The sequence below is a fragment of the Microchirus variegatus genome (genome assembly GCF_963457635.1).
Source record: "Microchirus variegatus genome assembly, chromosome: 5".
In the NCBI taxonomy this organism is placed as follows: Eukaryota; Metazoa; Chordata; class Actinopteri; order Pleuronectiformes; family Soleidae; genus Microchirus; species Microchirus variegatus.
The window spans coordinates 33,419,378-33,441,696 of NC_139806.1; the positions used below are offsets into that span (position 1 = coordinate 33,419,378).

A 22,319-nucleotide genomic window follows, 5' to 3' on the forward strand; every position below is an offset into this window, starting at 1 on the left:
AGCTGCCTTGGCGGAGGTCTGTGCTCTCTGAGTGCTTTTCTAGTTAAAATGGTGTTTTTCGTTTAGAGACCATGGTGATTACAACAGTTTGAAACTGTTGGTTTAAAAATCCTTGAGGATAAAATTAAACTCATTCTGTTTTGTACTGTAGTCACTGCAGTGAGGGTTGAAGTGTGTTGCTGGTTAGCACAGTCTATCTTAACAATCTATCTTAATGTATATATATAAAAATAACATCTGCTTCAACATCATTTACCTCATCTGTCAGGGGAGGGTTTGGAAGTTGCAACAAAGAAGAAGAAATGATCTGTGTTTCTGAATCACTGATCATTTCAGCGATGTTCACAGGTTTTTGACAAGGAGACGATAATGTTCGTTTGTTTATTATTCTCTTTAACAACCTCATTAATACTGATTGCTGATTAATTTGATACCGATTGCTTTGTGTTTACTAAGTAATAACCTTATACTCCTTTTAATCTCTGACCAAAGTTATAAGCTTGTGTTGTTCTCAGTGTTGACACCCTCTTAATTTTACTCACAGTTTGCTCTCCACGACTCTGCACGACACAACTTTTGCTTCTTTCTTTCTTTTTACAGTTCTTCTTATTCCTTTTTTCCACTTATTCTTCAATACCTCTCAAACCTTTATCTCTGTTTCACTTTGTATACTTTACTCCCACACGGTCCCATTACGACAATTACACTGTTTAACCCATGGAAAAAAATTACAATATTTAGCTGTTGTTCAAATATAATTTACTTGAAAAATAGCTAAATCATTTGTTTTTGTACTTCAGGAACCTCAAACATCAGCATTGTCTCTTAACTAACAATAAATTGACAATAGTAAGAACATGGGACATGGACCCTTAAGGTCAATTAGATGAAACACAACATGCTGCAACTTTTTTTGCTCTTCAATTCAAGCTAAAGCTGCTCAATTCTACTCATCTTTGATTAATCTACTTAATAATTCATGTGATACAACTTAATTAATGTCAAATTAAGCTATTGTTTACAGTTGTAATGCCCTGCTGGCCTGATTTACACTGATTTAATGGTGATGGTTTTTTTTGTTTTTATAAATCATCTTTTTTTCCCATACAGAATAGATACACTCCAATTCCCACCGAAATCAAGTCTTTTAGAAAAATACTATGTTTTTGTAGGTTCCTTCAAAACATCATTGGATGTATGTGTCACTTGCAGGGCACTATACCGTCAGGCATCTCCTCTTCTAACCTCTTCCTCCTCGTCTTCTCTTCTGTGACTCTCACACCCAACACTGACCCATGAATGCGTACACTGACCTTCCCACCTAACTTGTTGTTCTGACAGCCAGCCTGTGTGGTAAAGCTCTTCTTCCCGCTGCTCTTCCCTACCGCACGCTAGCCCGGAGCCGCATTCCCCGCCCCAGCATGAGTCAAGGTTGCAGTCGCGACACCAGTCGTGAGAGCAGCCGCGACACCAGCCCTGCTCGGGGCTTTACTCCCCTGGGTGAGTACCGCTGAGCTAATAGCTGTTTTGCATTAGTTCTTGTGGCCCAGAAGATCAACCAACCAACCAGACAATCTTCCCCACATGCTCACATGAGCTTTCCCACCTTATCTACTCTCTGTTGTTGAGGCTTCATGTCGTATCACACTGCTGCCTGTTTTTCTCTGTGCATGCACTAACTGTGTCTGTAGGGGCTTTGGGGAAGATGGTTGTATGTGGTGGATAAAACCTATTATTTTCGTCTGTGAATCCTGTTTTATAGATGGCATAAATAGCATGTTACATAATAATGTAACATGAAATATCAAATTCATCTTCTCTGTTTTGGGCATGTTTTTGTTTATTTGTGTATGGACCTTTGTATGTACAGTATATTGTGGGTTTTAAAGGTTTAACAGACAACTGTTATGTCCCTAGTAGTTTCTGCTCACTTTTGTAAAGGTACAGCAGTAGCAAGACTTCAGTAAGAGTGATGGAGAACTGGTACTCTGTTAATTCAATAACCCCATAGGGGGTCCATTGTAATGGTCATTGTTTTGCGTTTTAGATATGGTGTAACACAGTTACTGTAATTTCCTGGTGGCAGAAACCATATAGGGGACCAATTATGCTGGATTCCATTTACATTGAACTTTACTGTGAAGTTAGAACTGGGAGTGCAATATGATTAGATCACAATGCTCCATGTGGTATATTGAGCACAGACAGTGTAGCAACATGTCTACGGTTAAAAATAAACATTAAATTAACAAATTACAATAACAACTTATCGCCCAGTGCGCTTTTGACTGAAGAGTTGGGTTGAGAATCTCTCCGTATCTCATGATTCTATTACAACTCTGAGAGCTACAATTAATTTACAAAACATTTATCAATGATCTTTTTTTTCTTTCAGAATAGCGCATTTGATGATGCATAATTATTAAATAATGAGATAAAATTGCTTTCATTATCTTTTATGATGGAAATGGAAAAAGTAGGGGGACATCAGGGAACAGCCGACTTTAACTTAGAATTAACTCAGTCTAGCAGTAGTGGAGTCCACCTACACATGTAGATGTGTTAAAACTTTTATGCATCTATACACAAATATTGTGAACACCAAAATGATTGAGTGATACATGGGACTGTAAAGCTGTGCTGTCTGAAACAAAGCAGAGATAGAGATGTTTTTCTCTGTAGGTCCTCAAGCTGTTAATTTGTAAATTATAACAGTTTGGACAGCTGAGACAGGATGTTTTTATCTACCCATAGTCGAGACAACATAAACAAAACCAAGATCAGCGTACACTAGATCATTCATTCTCAGAGACTAGGTCATGACCCACAGCTGGCTCATGTGAGATTATTAGACTGTTACCTAAAGATTTGATATCCTGAGTTCCACCTTAATGCATTCATTTGGTCTCATTTATAAAGTATTTAAGATATGTATATGTTCTCATTAACATCTGAAACAAGTGTAGTGATTCTTTTTATCTTTCATCTGCTCTTGACAAAGAATTTTAGTGACTGGAGTCCGAGTCAAGAGAAAAACCAAAACAAGTTCACTAAATATGTAGGGTTTTGGTCTTGTTAGTGTTGTCTTGACTACACTGCAACAAGCATTTGCATAAACATAGTGGGAGGCCTCTTTTATACTTCTAGTAAGAGACTGAAGAGTACATCTTATTCATTTTGATTTCAATTAAAAACAGTTAAAAGTTATAAATAAAATGTCAACCCAAATCATACGATTCTATTGAAAAAGGTACACAAATATAAAAGCAGAAGGACAGTGATGTGTGATGTCAGCAGTGGGTAAATGGTGTCTTTGGTGTTAAACCTGTGTGTGTGTGTGTGTGTGTGCGTGTGTTTCTGTGCACGTGACTAACCCCTTGGTCTATACGTTGCCCACCTCTCCTGTCCCCTGCAGCCTCCCGACGTCACTCCCGTTCAACCAGTGCTCTCTCCACAGCCGAACCACACGGCCAGTCAGGTGACCTGCATGATCAGAACGCATCACTCCTCTCGGTTCCCCTTTAAATTACGTACCTTTATCTCAGAGGCAATAATGCCTACTGCACCAGCATGCAATGATGTTACTGTAGGAAACATCCATCGTTACATTATACAATCATTGCATTTTATGTCGTTATCGAAGCAAATAAAAAACTGACATGTTAAGGGGGAAAAAAACATCTGCTTGTGTAAACATTACCATTTTCAGTGCATTACCTTCTTCATATTGGCTATGAGTATTGGCTTCATTTGTTGCCACTTTTATTGTGTTGTACTTTTTTTTTTTTTTATTAAATCATCTGTCATCTTTTTTTTGTGCTTACCCTAACCCTAACCCAACTACCAAGGGTTTTGACTGAAACATACGAGACCATGGGTCCCTGACTTTTGCTAAATATGTGTATTTATTGTTTTAACAATGTTAGATTATTAAAACAACAAAACGCAAAAACAAAGTTCCGGTCACGTCTCCCTTCAATTACCATAGCAGTCAATTTGACCGTATGCGTTATAAATGATGTAACATTTCTACTTTTTGATGCTGACCGCGCCCCTTGAAGACGTCACCGCGACTACTGCTAATTGATTTATTTATGCTAATCTTCAATGTCTATATGAATCGACCAAAGTCTTAATGATTCACTCAATCAAAAAAACAGCCAGACGGGCCCCACAGTGCGCGTCTGCTATGAACCCGGTGTCAAAATTCAGCTTCATCCAATACATCTCCAACAAACCAGACACATTTGGCATCAAGTTCTGGCTCGCTGCTGATATCGATACTAGACCCATGGTGAATGGTGTTCGGCGTGCGCCATAGCTGGGAAGAGACGAGACGCGAGGCCAGGTCAGAGGCTCGGAGACTGTGAGGAGTTGGAATGAATTGGTGGAGTCTTACACAGGAAAGGGCAGAGACAACACTACTTTTAACTTTTTTACTTCACTTGAGTTGGCAAACACATTACAAGCCAAGTAAAACAAGCCTGGTTGACATCAGAAGAGAGCTTCCCCCATGCGTAAAGATGCAAATGCAATTTCTGTTCGTCAGCAACACATTTTGCTTCCTCATATAACTTACTATCACCTTTTATTCACATGACGTATCTGTTTATTTTGCCTTTGTACTTTGATTATTAAAATCACATGGAAATTAAGTATGAACGGTCAAAATGACCGCTATGGTATTTCCAGTAGGTACATGATTTCCGGGAGTTTGAGTGTTAAGGTGTTTTGTTGGGTTAGGTTTAGGGTGTGTTGGTGTTGGTGTTGGTGTTGGTGGTCTCCCCCAGGGAAAGTGGTATAGCTAGTTCATTCCTGTGCTTTTTGTTCAATGGCCTGGTCATCCTGTACTTGTGTTTTTTGTAATGTTTTCATTCTTGCCTTTGGTGGTTGGATACTAAATTTCCTGATCTGTCTTAAGGAAATAGTCGCACTCTTTATAAGCTGTGTGATGTTACTTTGCTTAAACTGTTGTCTGGTAAGTTGCAGTGACGACTTAACTGTGTTGCAATGCTTCACTTGTCATAATGTTTGTTTCCTTTACCTTTTTGTTTCCCCCACTTCCTGTCCAGACCGGTACGGTTTGATTCATCAAGCAAGAATCTCAGCATCAGTCAATGCAATGAGGATCTTAAATACTGGTACTGACGTGGAGGCAGCTGTTGCAGATGCTCTGGTAAGCTCTTGACTTCGGCAGATACATGAACATTTGTGTTAATATTTGTACAGAAAGCACAATGCAAGGTTTTCAATTCTTACATAGTTTCAATTATAAAGCAGTCCAAACACCGGGACACAGATATCAACCTGTGTTGTGTGGTGACTTCTTGAACCCACCATGTTTAACCCTTCCATTACCAATCCTGTCGTCACAGACTGGATTCTGCATGCATACTTCTCATTACTGTAACTCCTAGGCCCTTTGTGATATCTAGAAAATTAAAAAAAATATGGGCTGGCTATCTCTCCAGGGTGTACACCGCCTTATGCCCTATGTCAGCTGAGATTTGCACAGAACCCCGGGCAACCCTCATAAAGTGGTAGAAGACCATACTTGTAATTTTGGTAGCCCTCAGGATGTCAGCTTCTCAGTACCATATTCCTAAATGGCTGTATAACTGCCAGATATGGAAAGTGAACGTTATCTTGGAAAAAGGTGCTGAAGCACTCACTCATTGAAGATATTCTGACAATTCTACAGCCGTAAAATCAAAATAAATCCAGGCGACCTGATTATCATGATGGTCATAAAAAGAGGGGTAGAAATGACTCAAGATGTGCAAGGCAGGACACTTTATACTGACCTTAAAACAGAATATACAGTATATGCATGACCCATAAACTCTCACACAGATAAAAAAAAAAGGAAAAGGAAAATCCTCTTGTATACCCTGAAGTGCTGTACTGTCTTTGTTCTTTGTTCCTCCTTTAAAACTCGCCTCTCTCCTTTTTCCCTCCTGGTTGTTTTGTTACCATTTCAGCTGTTAGGAGACTCCAGGAATAAGGTAGTTGGTCATTTTTATGCATTGTTTGTGTTATCAATGCCGTCATGCACTAATCAAGTTGAGAAAATAACACAGCTTGGCTCCCCTCCACCCCAATCCCTTTAAAAAAAGAAAAAAAATTATATTTACAGTTGTATGCAAAGGTTTGGGCACCCCTGTACATTTTCATGTTTTTCCTTTATAAATCATTGATTGTTTGGATAAGAAATCTCAGTTGAATATATCATATAGGAGACAAACACAGTGATATTTGAGAAGTGAAATATGATTTTGTTTATATGATTTACAGAAAGTGTGCAAGAATTATTGAATCAAAATTAGGCATGTGCATACATTTAGGCATCCTTGTCATTTTATTGATTTCAATACCATTATTGGAACTCAAAATTGGTTAGGTAACTTAAGTGACCCTTGACCTTCATACTCAAGTGAATCCAATCATGATAAAGGGTATTTAAGGAGGTCAATTGTAAGTGTTTCTCCTCTTTCCATCTTCTCTGAAGAGTGGCAACATGGGAGCCTCAAAACAACTCTCAAATGACCTGAAAACAATGATTGTTCAACATCATGGTTTAGGGGAAAATACAGAAAGCTATCTCAGAGATTTAAGCTCTCGGTTTCAACTAAAATAGAGTTATTTGGGAAAAACAAGGGGCGTTATGCATGGTGGAAAAAGAACACAGCATTCCAAGAAAAACACTTGCTACCTACAGTATTTGGTGGCGGTTCCATCATGCTGTGGAGCTGTGTGGCCAGTGTAGGCAAGGCATTCATGCAGAGGAACGAATACAACGTTCTGGAATGACCATCTCAGTACCCAGACCTGAATACTATTGAACATTTGTGGTGTGATTTAAAGCGGACTGTCAATGCCCAGAAACCATCAAACCTGACTAAACTGGAGATGTTTTGTAAAGAAGAATGGTCCAAAATACCTTCTGCCAGAATCCAGACTCTAATTGGAAGATATAGGAAGAGTTTAGAGGCTGATATTTCTGCAAAAGAAGGATGCACAAAATGTCTCTTTTGTGGTGCCTAAACTAATTTTGTTTAAATAATTCTTGCACACTTTCTGTAAATCATATAAACTTTATTTCACTTCTCAAATATCACTGTGTTTGTCTCCTATATGATATATAACAGACATTTCTTATCCAAACAACCAATGATTAAAGGAAAATCATGCAAAATCATTTACGTGGGTGCCCAAACTTTTGCATACCACTGTATGTTGCTTTTCCCTGAATGTTGATGTTCATTGCATCTCAGATAAGTACATCGGTGGAAAGAAAGATTTTTTTTGTTTACATATTAATCATATATATCATATATTAATGTTGTGATCCTCATTGTTTCAGTTCCTTATTCATACACACATTAGAGTCATTATTTTTTGCACTGCTAAACTGGCTTATATTCTGGTCATTTTTTATCCGAGCAATAGATTATTAGTGTACATGTACAAATCTACCCTTTCAGTCAAAAGAAACGCATGTACTAGAAAATATGAGATACACTGTGTATTAATTAGAACCATGCAAAAAAAACTGCATGGCTACCTGATGCAGCTGCATTGACCTTGTGTCAAAGATGTTTGCCTCATGGCTGAGTGTATTTGACCAAACACTATCCCTGCAGAACTTGGCTAACAAACAAAGTATCGTACTGCATCTTTAATTTTCTTCATGTTGTGTTTTCTTTTGTAGCGAAAGCCGTTGAGACGGAGGTACGAATCACCAGGCATTTACTCCGATGACGATGCCAACAGTGACGCGTCAAGCGCTTGTTCCGAGCGCTCGTACAGTTCACGAAACGGAGGCATTCCGCATTATCTGCGCCAAACGGAGGATGTGGCAGAGGTCCTCAACCACTGCGCCAGCTCCAACTGGTCAGAAAGGAAGGAGGGCCTGATGGGTCTGCAGAACCTCCTCAAGAGCCAAAGAATACTGAGGTGTGATTGAACTCAAGAGACACTATCATTGTCATAAGCTCAAAGATGCAGTAGGGAAGATGTCTTGCCTACTAAATCAGGTTTCACCCACAGGATTATAAAAAAATAACCTTCTGTCATCTCAACTCACTGTCCTGAGCGCCGCTAATTAGATGAACATAGACAGACACATACACAACAGATGATCTGAGGCATCACCTCTTCGTTAGGGTTTCTTTGCATAGGAATTTCTTACCATAGGAAGTTCTTACCATTGTTAAAGTACTCATAAAAACAGCAACCTATAACAAACAGATCATGTAAACAGTTTTGGATAGAGTAGTGTGCTAAAACAATCAACAGAATAATCTGTGCAGAATAATACACAAGAACATATTTAACAAAACATTTGCAGCAAGATTAGTAAAATGATAAAACTTTCTTTTAAGGGGAGGTCATGTAATGATATTGATTATTTAGGGAAACTGTGTAGTAAATGGAAGTTAGCAACTGCCCTGATTTTTGTTTGTTTTGTTATTTTCTCTCGTTTGTCTGCAGCCGAGTGGAGCTGAAGAGACTCTGTGAGATCTTCACCAGAATGTTTGCAGATCCACATAGCAAGGTATAGAAGATCATCTCGACTGACCAAAGAAATGACTATCCATTTTGTGTAACTACATGTTCTCCACATGCTTGTGTACAGATGACCTATTGTGTACTTTTGATTGTGTCTGTTGATACTAATGGAGTGTTTTGTGTTGCATGGTCTGCCTTGCTGTGGATTTAACAACAGAGAGTAAGTGTTTTACAGTTCATTTTATTGATTGATATATTTATTTTTTCAATATCCACAAGACCTCCTAGTTTGATTATTGTTATGCCATGTTGTCTAATAAATTAATAGATAAACGGAAATATTGATCAATACTATGGAGAGAAGATATCTTAAATGATTAGTGCATATTATGACCCACATCATTTAACCAATTGCAGCCATCTAAAATGGCATCTATATCTGGTTACACATTGTTTATAGGTGGTGAAGAGCAAGTCTTGTGTAGGTTCTGTGTTTATTGCATAACCAGGTGACCTCACATTCTCACAATATGAACTTTTAATTTCTCTTACTAAGCAACAATCGCATATGACAAACCAGTCATTTACTTTCACATTGTGCATTGGAATCAGTCAAAACTCAAATGCCTATAGTATGAGCAGAACACAGCTGTTGTTGTTAAAACTCAGGTAGTCTATAAAACATTCCATAGATTGGCTTTCCTTTACCTTATTGCTCTTATAGCCCCCTACACTCCATCAAGATCCCTGAATTCATCCAACAAGTCAGTACTGGTCATCCCTCAAGCTTAACTCAAAGGATGACACTCTTTTTCATTTGCAGTACATGGAACATACAATCTAATGAAGCCTTCAAAAACATTTTAAATCTTTAAAAGCACTCACTTATATCTTAGTCTCTGATGTATGTTGTTTTTGTACCAACACTTGTACAGTATTTTGTGAAGAATTTTGACATTGTTTGTGACATTTTTTTTTTTTTTAATGCATTATAGGACGTGTGAAATAGAAATTGAAGTTGACTTGATTCCTCAGGTGTTCAGTATGTTCCTGGAGACGCTTGTGGACTTTGTCACAGTTCACAGGGAGGACCTGCAGGACTGGCTGTTTGTCCTGCTCACTCAGCTGCTGAAGAAAATGGGGGCAGATCTGCTTGGCTCTGTCCAGGCCAAAGTCCAGAAGGCTCTGGATATCACAAGGTCTGTCAAACAGCTAAGATAACAGGCTGCTGTGCATTTCCGGGGGGATGAGGAGACGCTTTAATCTATTTAAGAATTAGTTTGTCCAGTTTCCTATTGTGGAATCAAATCATCAGCAATTGTCCTGTGTTTTGTGAGTTTGTTAGCAATGATAAGCAATGCACAAAAAAGAGTTCTTAAGCATAAGGCATATTCTAAAGTTTGCCCTTCACAAGTTAATTAAGCTGGAGATTGTCTGGGTCAAATGTATTCACAGCAGGAGAATGACCAGAAATTCACACAAAGGGGTGGAGCATGCATGACAGGACAATGCTCATTTGCTTGGGTCAGTGTAAGGGTTAGGCTAACCCTAACCCTCATCTGAAGCTTCTGCTGTGCCTCATATCTCACTTGGACGTTATCTAGAAATATTTCTAGCAAACTGTCAGGAAAAGTTTTGAAAAACATCCAGAGAGACTTTTGCACACATTTTCATTCTCACATTCTACCCCTCTGGACAATTTCAGGAACATGACATGCTTATGTGCATGTCTGAAAGCAGGATTAGTAAAATGTAGCTTCTAACTCAACAAACACTACACAGTGTAATAGAGCAGGAATAATGTAACCTCTTTTCTTTCTGTTTGTTTGTGTGTCTGTGTGTGCACGACCACATATTAGAGAGTCATTTCCATTTGACCAACAGTTCAACATTCTGATGAGGTTCATCGTAGATCAGACTCAGACACCAAACCTCAAGGTAAGTCAAATGAGAAACACTGATTGTTAATAGAGGTGAGCTCTGGTTGTTTAATGTGCAGTTGTAAAAAGACTAAATGACTGTTGATTCATCAGGTGAAGGTGGCCATTTTAAAGTACATTGAGTCCCTGGCACGACAGATGGACCCAACAGACTTTGTCAACTCCAGTGAGACACGTCTGGCTGTGTCCCGCATCATTACCTGGACCACTGAACCCAAAAGCTCTGATGTCAGGAAGGTAGGCCAGCTCTCAATGATAACGGAAATCTATTTGGATACACGCATACTTTAACATGACTGAATTCCTCTAGAATAACGGTGGTACAATGTCATTATTGTAATGTAAAGAAACTGTAGGTCCACAAGTGTGTTCTTATGCTTTATCTCATGCCTAAAGTTTTTTGGGGGATTTTATGCAACACCAGTTACCAAGATCATGCCTTACAAAATGTTTAAACAAGGGTACAGCTCACAAAGGCGAGCAAGCTTATTGTTAAACTAAGTGCTTAAATGCTTGCAGACTAAAATAATAATTGGATTCATTCTAAGTATTTTTTTTTCCTTTTCAAAACAGATCCACAAAATGAACATTTTCCCCACAGCCATATTGTCCACACCATATTTTATTTCATTGTTTCCATCTGTGGTGGGTTTATTATAAGTTGTAAACTTGAATGGCTTTCAATGGTGCCGCTTGTTTGACTTGCCTCATAAGTTCTCCCCCTTTCACCTTCTGTTTGTTTTTCCAAAGTAAAATCCTCACCTATCTCCCAATCAGGTTCTGACTTCTGTGAGACTGGAAACAAGCGCCAGTACAGAATAGTTAATATGATCCCGACTGAGTAGAAATATGCTGAAAGACTGACCCACTCTGTGATGATCTGTGCCAAACTGTTTTAAAAGACTGGTACAGTTTAGCCATATTCTGGTGGAGCACCTGTGTCATGCTGTAATTCCTATTCTGCCCTGCCACTGTGCCCCAGACCCTTCATAGCTGGGTGAGCGAGGAACTAGCTGACATGTCCAGTACAGCAGCCTTACTGTCCACTGAGGGTAACCAGGAAGAAAGGTGTAAGCAGGTAGAACCCGCACCAGCAGCCAATCAGCACATGACAAGCACGCACTGCCCTGCCTGCTCGGTGCCTAACCACCAACCCTCAGGACTGTGACAACTTTTTCACTCACCCCTACCATTAATGCTCCAGCTGTTTTGCTCTAATAACTGCTCCGAGTCAGTCTTTGCCTTGTTATTTGTTCACTCACCAAGCAGATGAAGCTAGTTGTGCAACCAGACATAAAAGTTTTTTTTTTTTTCCTGATGTACAGCAAAGGCTTGCTGCTTTGTATGAATGTACCTTTAATCCAGATTAATTGCTCAACAATTATAGTGTTATTTTGTTACTTCTGTGTGTCGAACACTTTTTTCGTTCTAACCATCTGCATACCTGCATGCAATTAACAGTGTGTTTTTTGCCAGCATTTGAATCACACATTATAAATCGTATATATCATGATGTGTTGTGCACTAGCTAGCTTTAGTAAGGGTGTGTTTTTATAGCAGTTTAAAAAAAAAAACATGACTTTCCACAAGTTTATCTAGAGTAACTTGCATGTCTTAACAGTGCTATATAAACAGCACGCACACCAGTACACTTCAAGAGTTGTGTCCTTCATTAGTCTTGGTCACTGAATGCAGTTTTCATCACTCAACTTTAATGCGTTTGTTCAACCTCATGTGTTTCTGTTGTGAAAAGTTTTGGCCGTTATTTGTCCGTTTGACTGATCTTCTGCGGTTTTACAGATTTACAGCAATTCATATTGTAGTCTTTTGTACTTTTTTATACTTAGTATGTTACTAAAATTCTTTAGATTTACTGGTAAAATACATGGTTAAGGTTCCTCTGAAACCACGGAAACCGTCTGAACTGTATCTTCCTGCAGTAGGAAATGTGTCCCTCACCCTAAATTGTGGCACTGATCTTCCTGCAGGCTGCTCAGGTGGTGCTGATATCCTTGTTTGAGCTCAACACCCCAGAGTTTACCATGCTGTTGGGAGCACTGCCTAAAACCTTCCAGGATGGAGCCACCAAGCTTTTACACAACCACCTGAAGAACACCAGCAATACCAGCAGTAGTGTGGTATGTAGGAAGCAGCACAGTAGTTACGGGGTCCTCAAATTGAATTAAGGACCTGTGTGATACAAATGAGGTCTGAAAGTATATAACTATGGGATCAAGTTTTTTTTGTTGTTGTTCTCTTCTTGCCAGACTCAAGACACCATTACCATTGGTACCAAATTCCAGTTAGAGCTGATTAGATTAGCTCTGAGACCACATTTTACATAGAAAAATATGTTAGCAACACAACAATCCAGATAGTTTCCCTCTGTCTGCATTAGAACCATAAGAATACACCTGTTGGCTTAGGGATCTGATGCCAATCATACAGATCCCCAACAGAGAGTAAAAACTCTGCATCTGTGTGAGGCCTTAATTGGTTGGCGATGTCACTAGTGTTTTCTCTTCTTTTAGGGGTCTCCGAGCAACACCATCGGACGGACACCACAGCGCCACACTCCCAGCAGAACCAGCCCCCTAACCTCTCCAACAAACTGCTCCCATGGAGGACTTTCTCCAAGGTAGATCCTTGCCGATCTTCTTTTAACGCGGTAGCACTTGCTAATGCATGGCTGCGATGTAATCGTGTATTGTATGGCGTCAACTGCTCTCATTTGGAGACTAACACTGAGTGAGTTGCTCAGAGAGAGATTATTAGCATGTGGATTAATACAATATTTACTGCCTGCTGTTTAATCTCTTCTTCACAGTTGCCCCCGGTACCGGGCGCAGCGTCATAAAACCATATCTAACTTTAACAAACACAGACATGCTGCATACCCACAGAAAGGTCAGAAACTTAGCTAAAAGCTCATATAAACCATTCTTATGTTCACGAAACACAGTTAAAACAACGATGGATCAAACCAGCAGGTTTGAAGGTGATATTTGCTTTAAAATGCAATATTTTTGAGGCGTGAGAAAAAACTCCTTTATTTATGCTGTGTTCCATGTGCATTTACTCTGACACGGTGGCATCTACAGTGAAACTTTACATCTCTGGTGGAATCTCACAAGTGTTGTCTTTATTTTAATACCAAGTAATCCACTTAATCCACATAGAGCTTGTAACTACAGAGATTTACTCTTTTTTTATTTAGTTTGGGCATGTCATTTTCGAGTAGGGACTCCCAAAAAGAGTCGTCGCTCATTCTGGCTACAAAACATGGAAAACTGCTCCTCATTCAAAGCAGGGCTTTTTTGTTCTTGTTTTACTTAAAGCTGACTTTGTGGGCTGCTGCTACTTTTCCACTGCTCTCCTCTAAATTAACTATTTCTCTTAACCTTTAAAGCTCAGACTAGTTTTTTTGTCTCTTCTCTTTCACCCCACTTGTTTTCCTCCTCCTCCTCCACCACCTCTGTCTTGTCTCATGGTCTCCTCCTCATGTTGGTTTCCATTTACTTTGCCCCCCACTCTTTCTCTCCTGTCTGTCCATCCTTCCCTCTCGGCCGCGCTGTTGCAACAGTCGGTTATGGGGTTGGGGTGTTGATGGACTAGCAAAGCACCCCCCTGCCCCTCCTCCTCCGCCTCACTCTACCCCTGCTGCCCCCTCCCTAAGGGTCCTACGCAGAGCATATTCACCCAGGTAATGATGTGGGCTGTGAAACATGGGAGATCATGCCTACAAGGAGGACAGACCTTTAGCATAGTCCAGATTTCCTTTTAGTTTAGTTAAATGTTAGTTTCTCTGCTAAATACACTAATAACTCTAATAACATGAAATAATAGTGTAACACAGTATAATACTATGTTTCCATCCAACTATACTTAACTACTGCTGTGTAAAGGATGCAGAAGTATAATTCACTCTCACTAATTGGTGGGTGTGTTCAAATTCTTATTACAAAAGACGTCACCCTGGCATATTATGCATACTGTAGATGACGAGAAATTAATAGATGCAGCAGTAATCACCCGACAATTCCACACACCAATGTTAACAAACATTACATCACTTACATCCTAGTTTTGATTACTTTCCTTTTACACCTTGTAAATCTATGGGACTCTTGATTTATGGGAATCATCTGAAATATGGTTCAAATGGTAAACATTTGGATGGAAACACAGTTACTGTTTCACCGACATTAAGCTTTGCTCTCTCTAATTGCATCCGTTTGTTTGTTCAAAGCAGTGCTAATCACAGTGCATTCATGCTATATTTCTGTACCTGCTTCTCATGTTTTGCTTATATCGTTTATATATATATATATATATATATATATATATATATATATATATATATATATATATATATATATATATTCATATATTTATATGTATGTATGTATGTCTTTTTCTGTCTGCGTTTGTGTCTGGTAGTATGATGGAGTATGATACAGAGAACATGAACTCTGAAGAGATCTACAGCTCACTCCGTGGTGTCACTGAGGCCATCCAGAGCTTCAGCTACCGTAGCCAGGAGGACCTGAATGAACCAATCAGACGAGAGGGCAAGAGGGATGACGCAGTAAGTCATTTTCAACTACACCAACTTTTTCCTCAATAATTCTACTTGGCTAACCTTAATACAATAATAATATGAATTGGATCCAGTTGTGCCAGAGTAGATAAAATTTCTCCTTTTGTATCCTTAGCTGATAGGTCATTTTTCTATCCTAAATATCACCCAGGGAAGGCTGGATCAAGGTCCTTGTAATTGTTTTCTTACTTGCCACCAAGAGTAATTGTAGCAGTTTTATTTCACTCCTATATTCCAAAAAAGGGGCGTGGCCCATGTACAAACATCAAAACTTAGAGGTATTTGAGTATTAAAAATAGAAACCTGAATACCCTTCCATAAAGTATTTAATAAAAGACATTACCAGAAAATATGGAAGTGGTTAGAAACAGTCAAGCCACATTGTCTCCAGCATGGGATATGTGCACCTTTATTATTTTGTTATTACTCACCGTACAGGGAGCATCCATTTACAGTTTTTTCAAAACAAGTTCTTTTTAGACCTGTAGTGACAAATGTGTTTTTAATAATTTGGTACCTAAGAAATCTCAAATGGCGCAGATGGTGCCAAACTGTGCCAAAAGAGAGAACGCTGAGACATCTCTTTACTAAAACCTCTGTAACTTTACTCTGCTTCACTTCAACAGCATCAGACTTTGCACAGCTCATGTCCACATGCTGTTACATGACTTCCATGTGTTTTAAGCTCCTACTGCATATTTTAAAGGTGATATTTGCTTTAAAATGCAATTTTTTTTTAGGCGAGAGAAAAAACTCCAGGCAAAGTAACTAAGTAAATTTTACTTAAAGTACATTTCAAATGAACTACTTTTTACTTCTACTTGATTACATTTTCAGATGACTTCTTTTACTTCTACTTGAGTAATATTTCATCAAAGTATTGGTACTTTTACTTGAGTACAATATTTTAGTACTTTTTCCACCTCTGACCATTGGAAGGACCAGACACTGCCCAACGCCTCGTCAGAAATCTTAATTCCTGATTTCCTTTCCCATTTACTTTTAATGTATAAAGTGTTGTTATCCTTAGCAAAGGGAAAGAACTGTGCCCAGCTTTGAAATGGAATTAGGGGGAGCCACGGCCGTGGCATTTTTCAGAATGTGGAAGAGTTCTGATTTGGTTTATTTTATTATTCTTATTTTAATGGGTGCAGTTTGTTTTTATGTGTTGTTTACATTGCTGTGTTTTACTCATTTTATTTTATGACTTTCCTTGCTTCCTTTAACTACATTTAAGCATTTAAAGCATTTAGGGTCAACAGGGATTATTTTTAAATGTGCTACATAAATTTGTACTTGACCTCCATCCAGACAGAAGGTCACAGTGAAATGACCTGAGAAGTTTGCACCCCCAACTCTTCATCAGTTCACTCTTCATCAGGCTGCTCCTGACTCGTCCTGAACCAGTTTTCCAGTTACATTTCTAAACAGATTTTTATTGGACAGCTGCAACTAAAATCATAACTGTGATCAGTTGTCTCACATCTTCCATCTGTCTTGCTTTCTTAACAGGCTGGGAGAGAAGGAGTGGCATCATCCCCTGCCTCTGACGCTCGGACAGGCTTGGACACGGTGGAAGGAGGACGCACTGCCCTGGACAACAAAACGTCTCTACTCAACACACCCTCGCCGCGCTCTTTCTCTGGGCCCCGCGGTCGTGAGTTTCCACATTATGGCTACGGAGATACCATCTGTACATATGACAAGAGTGCGCTGAAGGAGGCCGTCTTTGACGATGATGTGGAGCAGTTTCGCGAATGTGAGTGTAATCAATGATAAAGTTAAATGACATTTATGAAATTAATTTCACAATGTACTGTATGCATATTTCTTAGAATACAGTACCATACATTTATGTGTTTTAAACTTTTGCTTGATTTTATACTTACTAATAAAATTACCCGAATTCATCGAAAGAGAGGTTCTAAATGTATATTCATGTTTACAATTTACAGATTTATATATATATATATATATATATATACATATACCAGTTTTTTATTGAAATTCAAGTCCAATTAATAGCTTGAAATGGTACAAAGGTAAGTAGTGAACTGCTAGAGGTTAAAAAAAATGGTGAGTCAAGGTGTCAGTGTGTACAGTTTCCTTCACCATCAAAAGGCTCTAAGAAACTGGAAGAAACTCTGACAGGAAGAGGTTCAGCCGCCTATCACGCAAGCTGTTGACGCTCAGAAACTTGTCATCTGATTCTTGTGGCTTTGGGTCTGCCAGACCTCCTGTTTCTCCCAGTTTCTGAGAAACTGTACTCACTGACACCTTGACTTTCTTCTTTTTTTTTTGGGTAACCTTAACTTTTTTTAACCTCTAGCAGTTCACTACTTACCTTTGTACCATTTCAAGCTATTCATTGGACTTGAATGGCTTGAATTTCAATAAAAAACTGGAAAAATGGGGGTGTTCTAAAACTTTTGACCTACTGGTCTAAGGTTTTAGAACAATAACTTATATCTATAGATATATGATAGATATGATGTTACTAAGATCAAAATACTTCATTTGTTTTTCAGACAAACAAACAAACAAACAAACAAACAAACAAACAAACGCCGGCAAAAACATATACCTCCTGGCAGAGGTCAATAATTTGTCCCTATTGATAGCCATATTTTCACTGAGCTTGCACAAGGCTGTAATACTGGATGTAAGTGCCTCATACAACTCCACCTCAAAAATGCCAAACTATATCTGTCTGTTAGCAACATAACCGGGAACAAGTGATTCAATTTTGGCCGTGATCCGCTTTCACTATTTTTATCACTATTTTGTGGGGGGCTGCGCTCTCTGAGTGCTTCTAGTTCATTATTATTATTATTATTATTATTATTATTATTATTATCATGATCAATGGTTTGACTTTTTTTTAATCTGGTTACTCAGTTTAACGGAGCATTCTTGCAAGGTGTGACTTCCTCTGCTTTATATGTATTTACCACAAACACTGTGTGTGTGTGTCACTTGTGTGTCATCACATTCTTTGTCTCCCCTCTGTTCCCCACCTCCACTTCCATCTACACTACCCCACCTCAATTCAGGCCGACGTCAGGAAAGTGGTGAAAACAAGATGATGCTCCCCAAGGTCTTAGCTCCTGGTAAAGAAGCCTCCCTGCCTGAGTTGTCTTACTGACGATCTGAAAGATTCACCTCCATTCTTTATGATTGAATCTTACTCATTTACTGACTGTATCTTTAGTCCATCACTCTTTGTCTTTTTTGTTTGCATGATTCACTCTCCTCTCACATCTAAATTCTGTTAACTCCACCTCCTTCCACCTCACATTCATTAAGTCCAGTACATCTTGCTTTCAGTGTAGAACTGACTGGTGGGTTTTCACTCCCAACCACTCAAATGATTGTTTTGGTGGTTGTAAGATCTGTCTTGTGAAAAATCTAATATCTTAATAATATATACTTTGATATTCACAGGTCTGCAACAAAATAAATCACACCAAGCAAGCACGCCTGTAACTACTGTGTTCTCCTGTGGCTATAAAGCAAGCTCCCCTGAGAATGTTTAGTTTTCTTCTTTGACCATTCTTTAATATTTTAGTGTAGTTAAGCCTTACAAGAATTTGACAAGAACCTGCACCCATTTTTGACTGCTCAACTAGTAGTGATGAAATTAAATTTGTAACAAAGTTGAATAATAAACGGTACACTTCACATTGCTTTCTTAGGTGATCAAATCATTCCATCAGTTTATTACACTGTACTTTATTCGTTAAAATAATCAATGTTGAAGCATCCCGGTGTTTTCATTAAAGCAGTATTTTGCACTAAGTATTATTTGAATCACTCTATGATCATTATTAATGTACCTTTACATTTAAGAAGGCTAATTCCTAGTTTGCTCTCTGGTGTAACACACATTCTGGTCACTGGATGCATCTGGAGCACAGAAATAACAGACATGAGTAAGGTTGTCCAACATGAGGCAAGCCAACAGCCAAATGAAATGTTATTTAAAGGTGCATTATGTAATAAATCTAAAGCAACTGGCCATAAAATCCTCCTAATATGTCACAGAGACTCAGGAATAATGTTCATATAACAAACTGAACTCACCAACAACAACAGTACAGACAGAATATTTGCATTAAAAAAAATATTTTGCAGACTGCAAATCATGTTTATGTTTTGAAATCATGTTTTGGCATGTGGCGTCACCTACCCCCGCCCATTGCAGTCCGTAGAGCCTCAGCTGCCGAGCAACCATGGGTTGCCAGTTACGACAGAAAACGAAACCTAAAAGACCTCGGTATTTTGAATTTGAATGTAGTAACCGTTTTTGGCCACATTCTTACATATGGCACCTTTCCTTTTAAAAACTGCATATACATTTTTAAAATGTTGGCTGCAAAAATGTTAACTACCTTGTGAGATTCATTTCTTATCTTCTTAGCTTAACAGTATAATTAGAGCTCTTTTCCTCTCATGGAATGTAATACGTTGTTCATCTTAAAAAATAAAATAACCTAATAGCAATTTTTTTGACAATAACATTTAATTGCTGTATATTTTTTAAATGTATTCTCTTCTCTTGGTGAACAGTTGGTCAGGACCACTCGGACCTTGTCGCCGACCTGCTAAAAGAGCTGTCCAATCACAACGAACGCTCCGAGGAGCGCAAAGGCGCCCTAGTGGAGCTGCTGAAGATTACACGGGAAGACAACCGGGCTGTGTGGGATGAACACTTTAAAACAATCCTGCTGCTCCTGCTGGAGACGCTCAGTGATAAAGACGTAGGTGTATAAAAATGGAGTCTTCCATGTGTATGATTCTGTGGAAGTTTGAATGTGTGTGGAGACTGCTGACTGTCACACAGCACCGCTGTTTGCAAACTGAGACAATTAAGTTATGTGTGGGCTTACAGTGTGAATGTGCACTTTTAATGATGGAGTGTCGATCCCATTTGTTCCTTCAGTACACCATCCGAGCTCTGGCCTTGCGTGTGCTTAAAGAAATCCTAAGGAACCAGCCCGCCCGCTTCAAAAACTACGCTGAGCTGACCATCATGAAGACTCTAGAGGCTCACAAAGACTCTCACAAGGAGGTACATACACAGCATGAGAACTGGATTATGCTATTGCATGTGTTGCTTTTTTTTTTCTCCCCCACTTGAGAGCAGTGTAACAATTGTAAACACCTAATCACACAAATACTAGCAAGTGTTAAAAAATACAGTTGTTGTTGTTTTTTGGAATATTTTATTTTAAATGTTCATTTTAACAAGACGTATAACCTAGAACAGAAAAAAACATACATGAACATGGCCCCAAATTCCCTCCCTGACCCTAACCCCAAAGGAAAGAGAGACCTACTCGAAAAGAGTAGATAATAATAATAAATGCATCAATACAATACGAGAGGCAATGCGGTTAATTCTCTCTTTTTCAGGTAACCAATAGTGTATGAATCCAGTAGCATTTTTATATGAAATCTGGCAAAGGTATTGGTAGTGTATCAATATAGGTCAATTATGCCAAGCTGCCAAATCATCAGAAAAATTAGCCCCACCCATTATTAATTCAGCTTTGGTCTTCCTCAACAGTTTCATCCTGGGAAATAGTGAACAATGTGTTTGTCAAGTCTGAATCATTTGTGTATATCAGTGAACTTTTCATCTCAACTGCATACTCAGGCTTAGATTCATATGCTACAAAAAAGTCCTACAAGTTTGAAGCCTATAGTGCAGCCTCTTAAAGGGATAGTGTAGGTTTATCAGATATTGACACATGACCCGTTAAACTGAAACCTGCATGAAACAGCTCAGTGAAAACATAGCTGCCTGTGAGGACACAAGGAAAGCAGATTTTAGGCACTCAACAAGTGGCTCACCTAATAAAATCTACACACGATAGTCTACAATGTCTTACTATGTTTACTGCCTCATCTCACAGAGAGAGAGCAGCAGCATTTTATCTAGAAATGCTTTGTATCTCAATGTAAAATAGCTGATTTTCCTGTCACTTCTGACATCATACAAACAAACTTCCAAAATCCTGAAATATCACTTTGAGGCCGAATGTCCCCAGTTTATATGTTCATAGCTGCTTTTAACTGGATCAAACAATCATAACTTAACTTTATGTCTTTGGTCACATTCTAGTGTGTGTTATTGTTTTTGTTATATGTAGAAGTTTAATATCCTTTATGTTTAGAAGCTAAACTCTGGTTTACAACCATTTTGCACAACAGCTGTCATCCTTCTAACCTTCTCTCAGAGGCCATGTGATGTCTTTAGTTTAAAGGGATAGCAAGCAAATACAGAGGGTCTGGTAACAGAGAAGTAATGTGAAGTAGAACAGCAAATTGAATTTTGCACAAATAATATGTTATGTAATATTACTTTTGAGTAACGAGTCCAAGACGGCAAACATTTAAATGTTGGGAAACCTTTCATTGTGAAAAATGTAATAATAGGTGTAATACAAAACAATCATGTCAAACTTGTCCTGCACAATGCATGTGCAGGACATAACAACATACTTATTTTCAAAAGGCAATCTAGTTATCAGTATAAGAGCCATAACAATTGCTTAACTAACCTTTGACCCTTCAGCATAACAGAGGGAAATCTGAGGAGTTATATGGAGTAAATTAAGAGGGGGAAAAAGAACTGTACCAGGCAAGTTAGGTATGTAAATACCTTCAAATAGTGACAGTTTTGGTAAAAAAAAATAATAATTAAACATGAAATGGTACAACATTTATTTTATGTAGATACAAAAATACATTTTAATGGAATTAATTAATTACTATGTACAAAAACAACAGGGATAACAACTTGTTTGCAATACAAAAATACATGAAGATTCATGAACAGGGTTGATTAAATCCAGAAGGAGGCAGTATTGAAACATTATGGTTGAGGAATTGGACCATGTTCATAATGTCCAGTTGTTTTAAAAATTTTCGAAGACACTTTCGAGACTTTAAGAATCTTTTTCAGGTGTTCATCTCTCCCAAATACTGGAATATTTTTCAACTGCAAGTAATTGTAAATGCATTAAATATGTATTATCTTCTCGTTATATTTTCCTAATTTTGTAGCAAATTCAATTGATATTTACAGGTTACTACAAGGAGACATATTTGTGTTTGATGCCAGTTGTTTCTACTCTGTGAGGATAATCTTGGCGTTTATGTTTCTCTGTTGTTAGGTGGTGAGAGCAGCTGAGGAGGCAGCAGCCACCTTGGCTGGTTCCATCCACCCGGAGCAGTGCATCAAGGTGCTGTGTCCTATTGTG

The 22,319-nt window shown here is 38.5% G+C and overlaps 1 protein-coding gene across 1 annotated transcript in view; it reads left to right on the top strand.

The window, feature by feature from the left end:
- clasp1a (cytoplasmic linker associated protein 1a) overlaps window positions 1–22,319 on the top strand; it is a gene marked incomplete at both ends in the record, with an annotated part of 64,005 nt that overhangs the window by 37,465 nt on the left and 4,221 nt on the right. The window contains 16 exons of the mRNA XM_083889903.1: window positions 1,342–1,500; window positions 3,416–3,478; window positions 5,073–5,176; window positions 5,982–6,005; window positions 7,712–7,956; window positions 8,494–8,557; window positions 9,547–9,710; window positions 10,371–10,449; window positions 10,545–10,688; window positions 12,440–12,589; window positions 12,983–13,089; window positions 14,892–15,039; window positions 16,564–16,810; window positions 19,621–19,811; window positions 19,994–20,122; window positions 22,233–22,319. The exon at window positions 22,233–22,319 is cut by the window's right edge and continues 120 nt beyond it. Coding sequence (XP_083746029.1) covers window positions 1,342–1,500; window positions 3,416–3,478; window positions 5,073–5,176; window positions 5,982–6,005; window positions 7,712–7,956; window positions 8,494–8,557; window positions 9,547–9,710; window positions 10,371–10,449; window positions 10,545–10,688; window positions 12,440–12,589; window positions 12,983–13,089; window positions 14,892–15,039; window positions 16,564–16,810; window positions 19,621–19,811; window positions 19,994–20,122; window positions 22,233–22,319 — 2,105 coding nt within the window. The remainder of the gene's footprint in view (window positions 1–1,341; window positions 1,501–3,415; window positions 3,479–5,072; window positions 5,177–5,981; window positions 6,006–7,711; window positions 7,957–8,493; window positions 8,558–9,546; window positions 9,711–10,370; window positions 10,450–10,544; window positions 10,689–12,439; window positions 12,590–12,982; window positions 13,090–14,891; window positions 15,040–16,563; window positions 16,811–19,620; window positions 19,812–19,993; window positions 20,123–22,232) is intronic.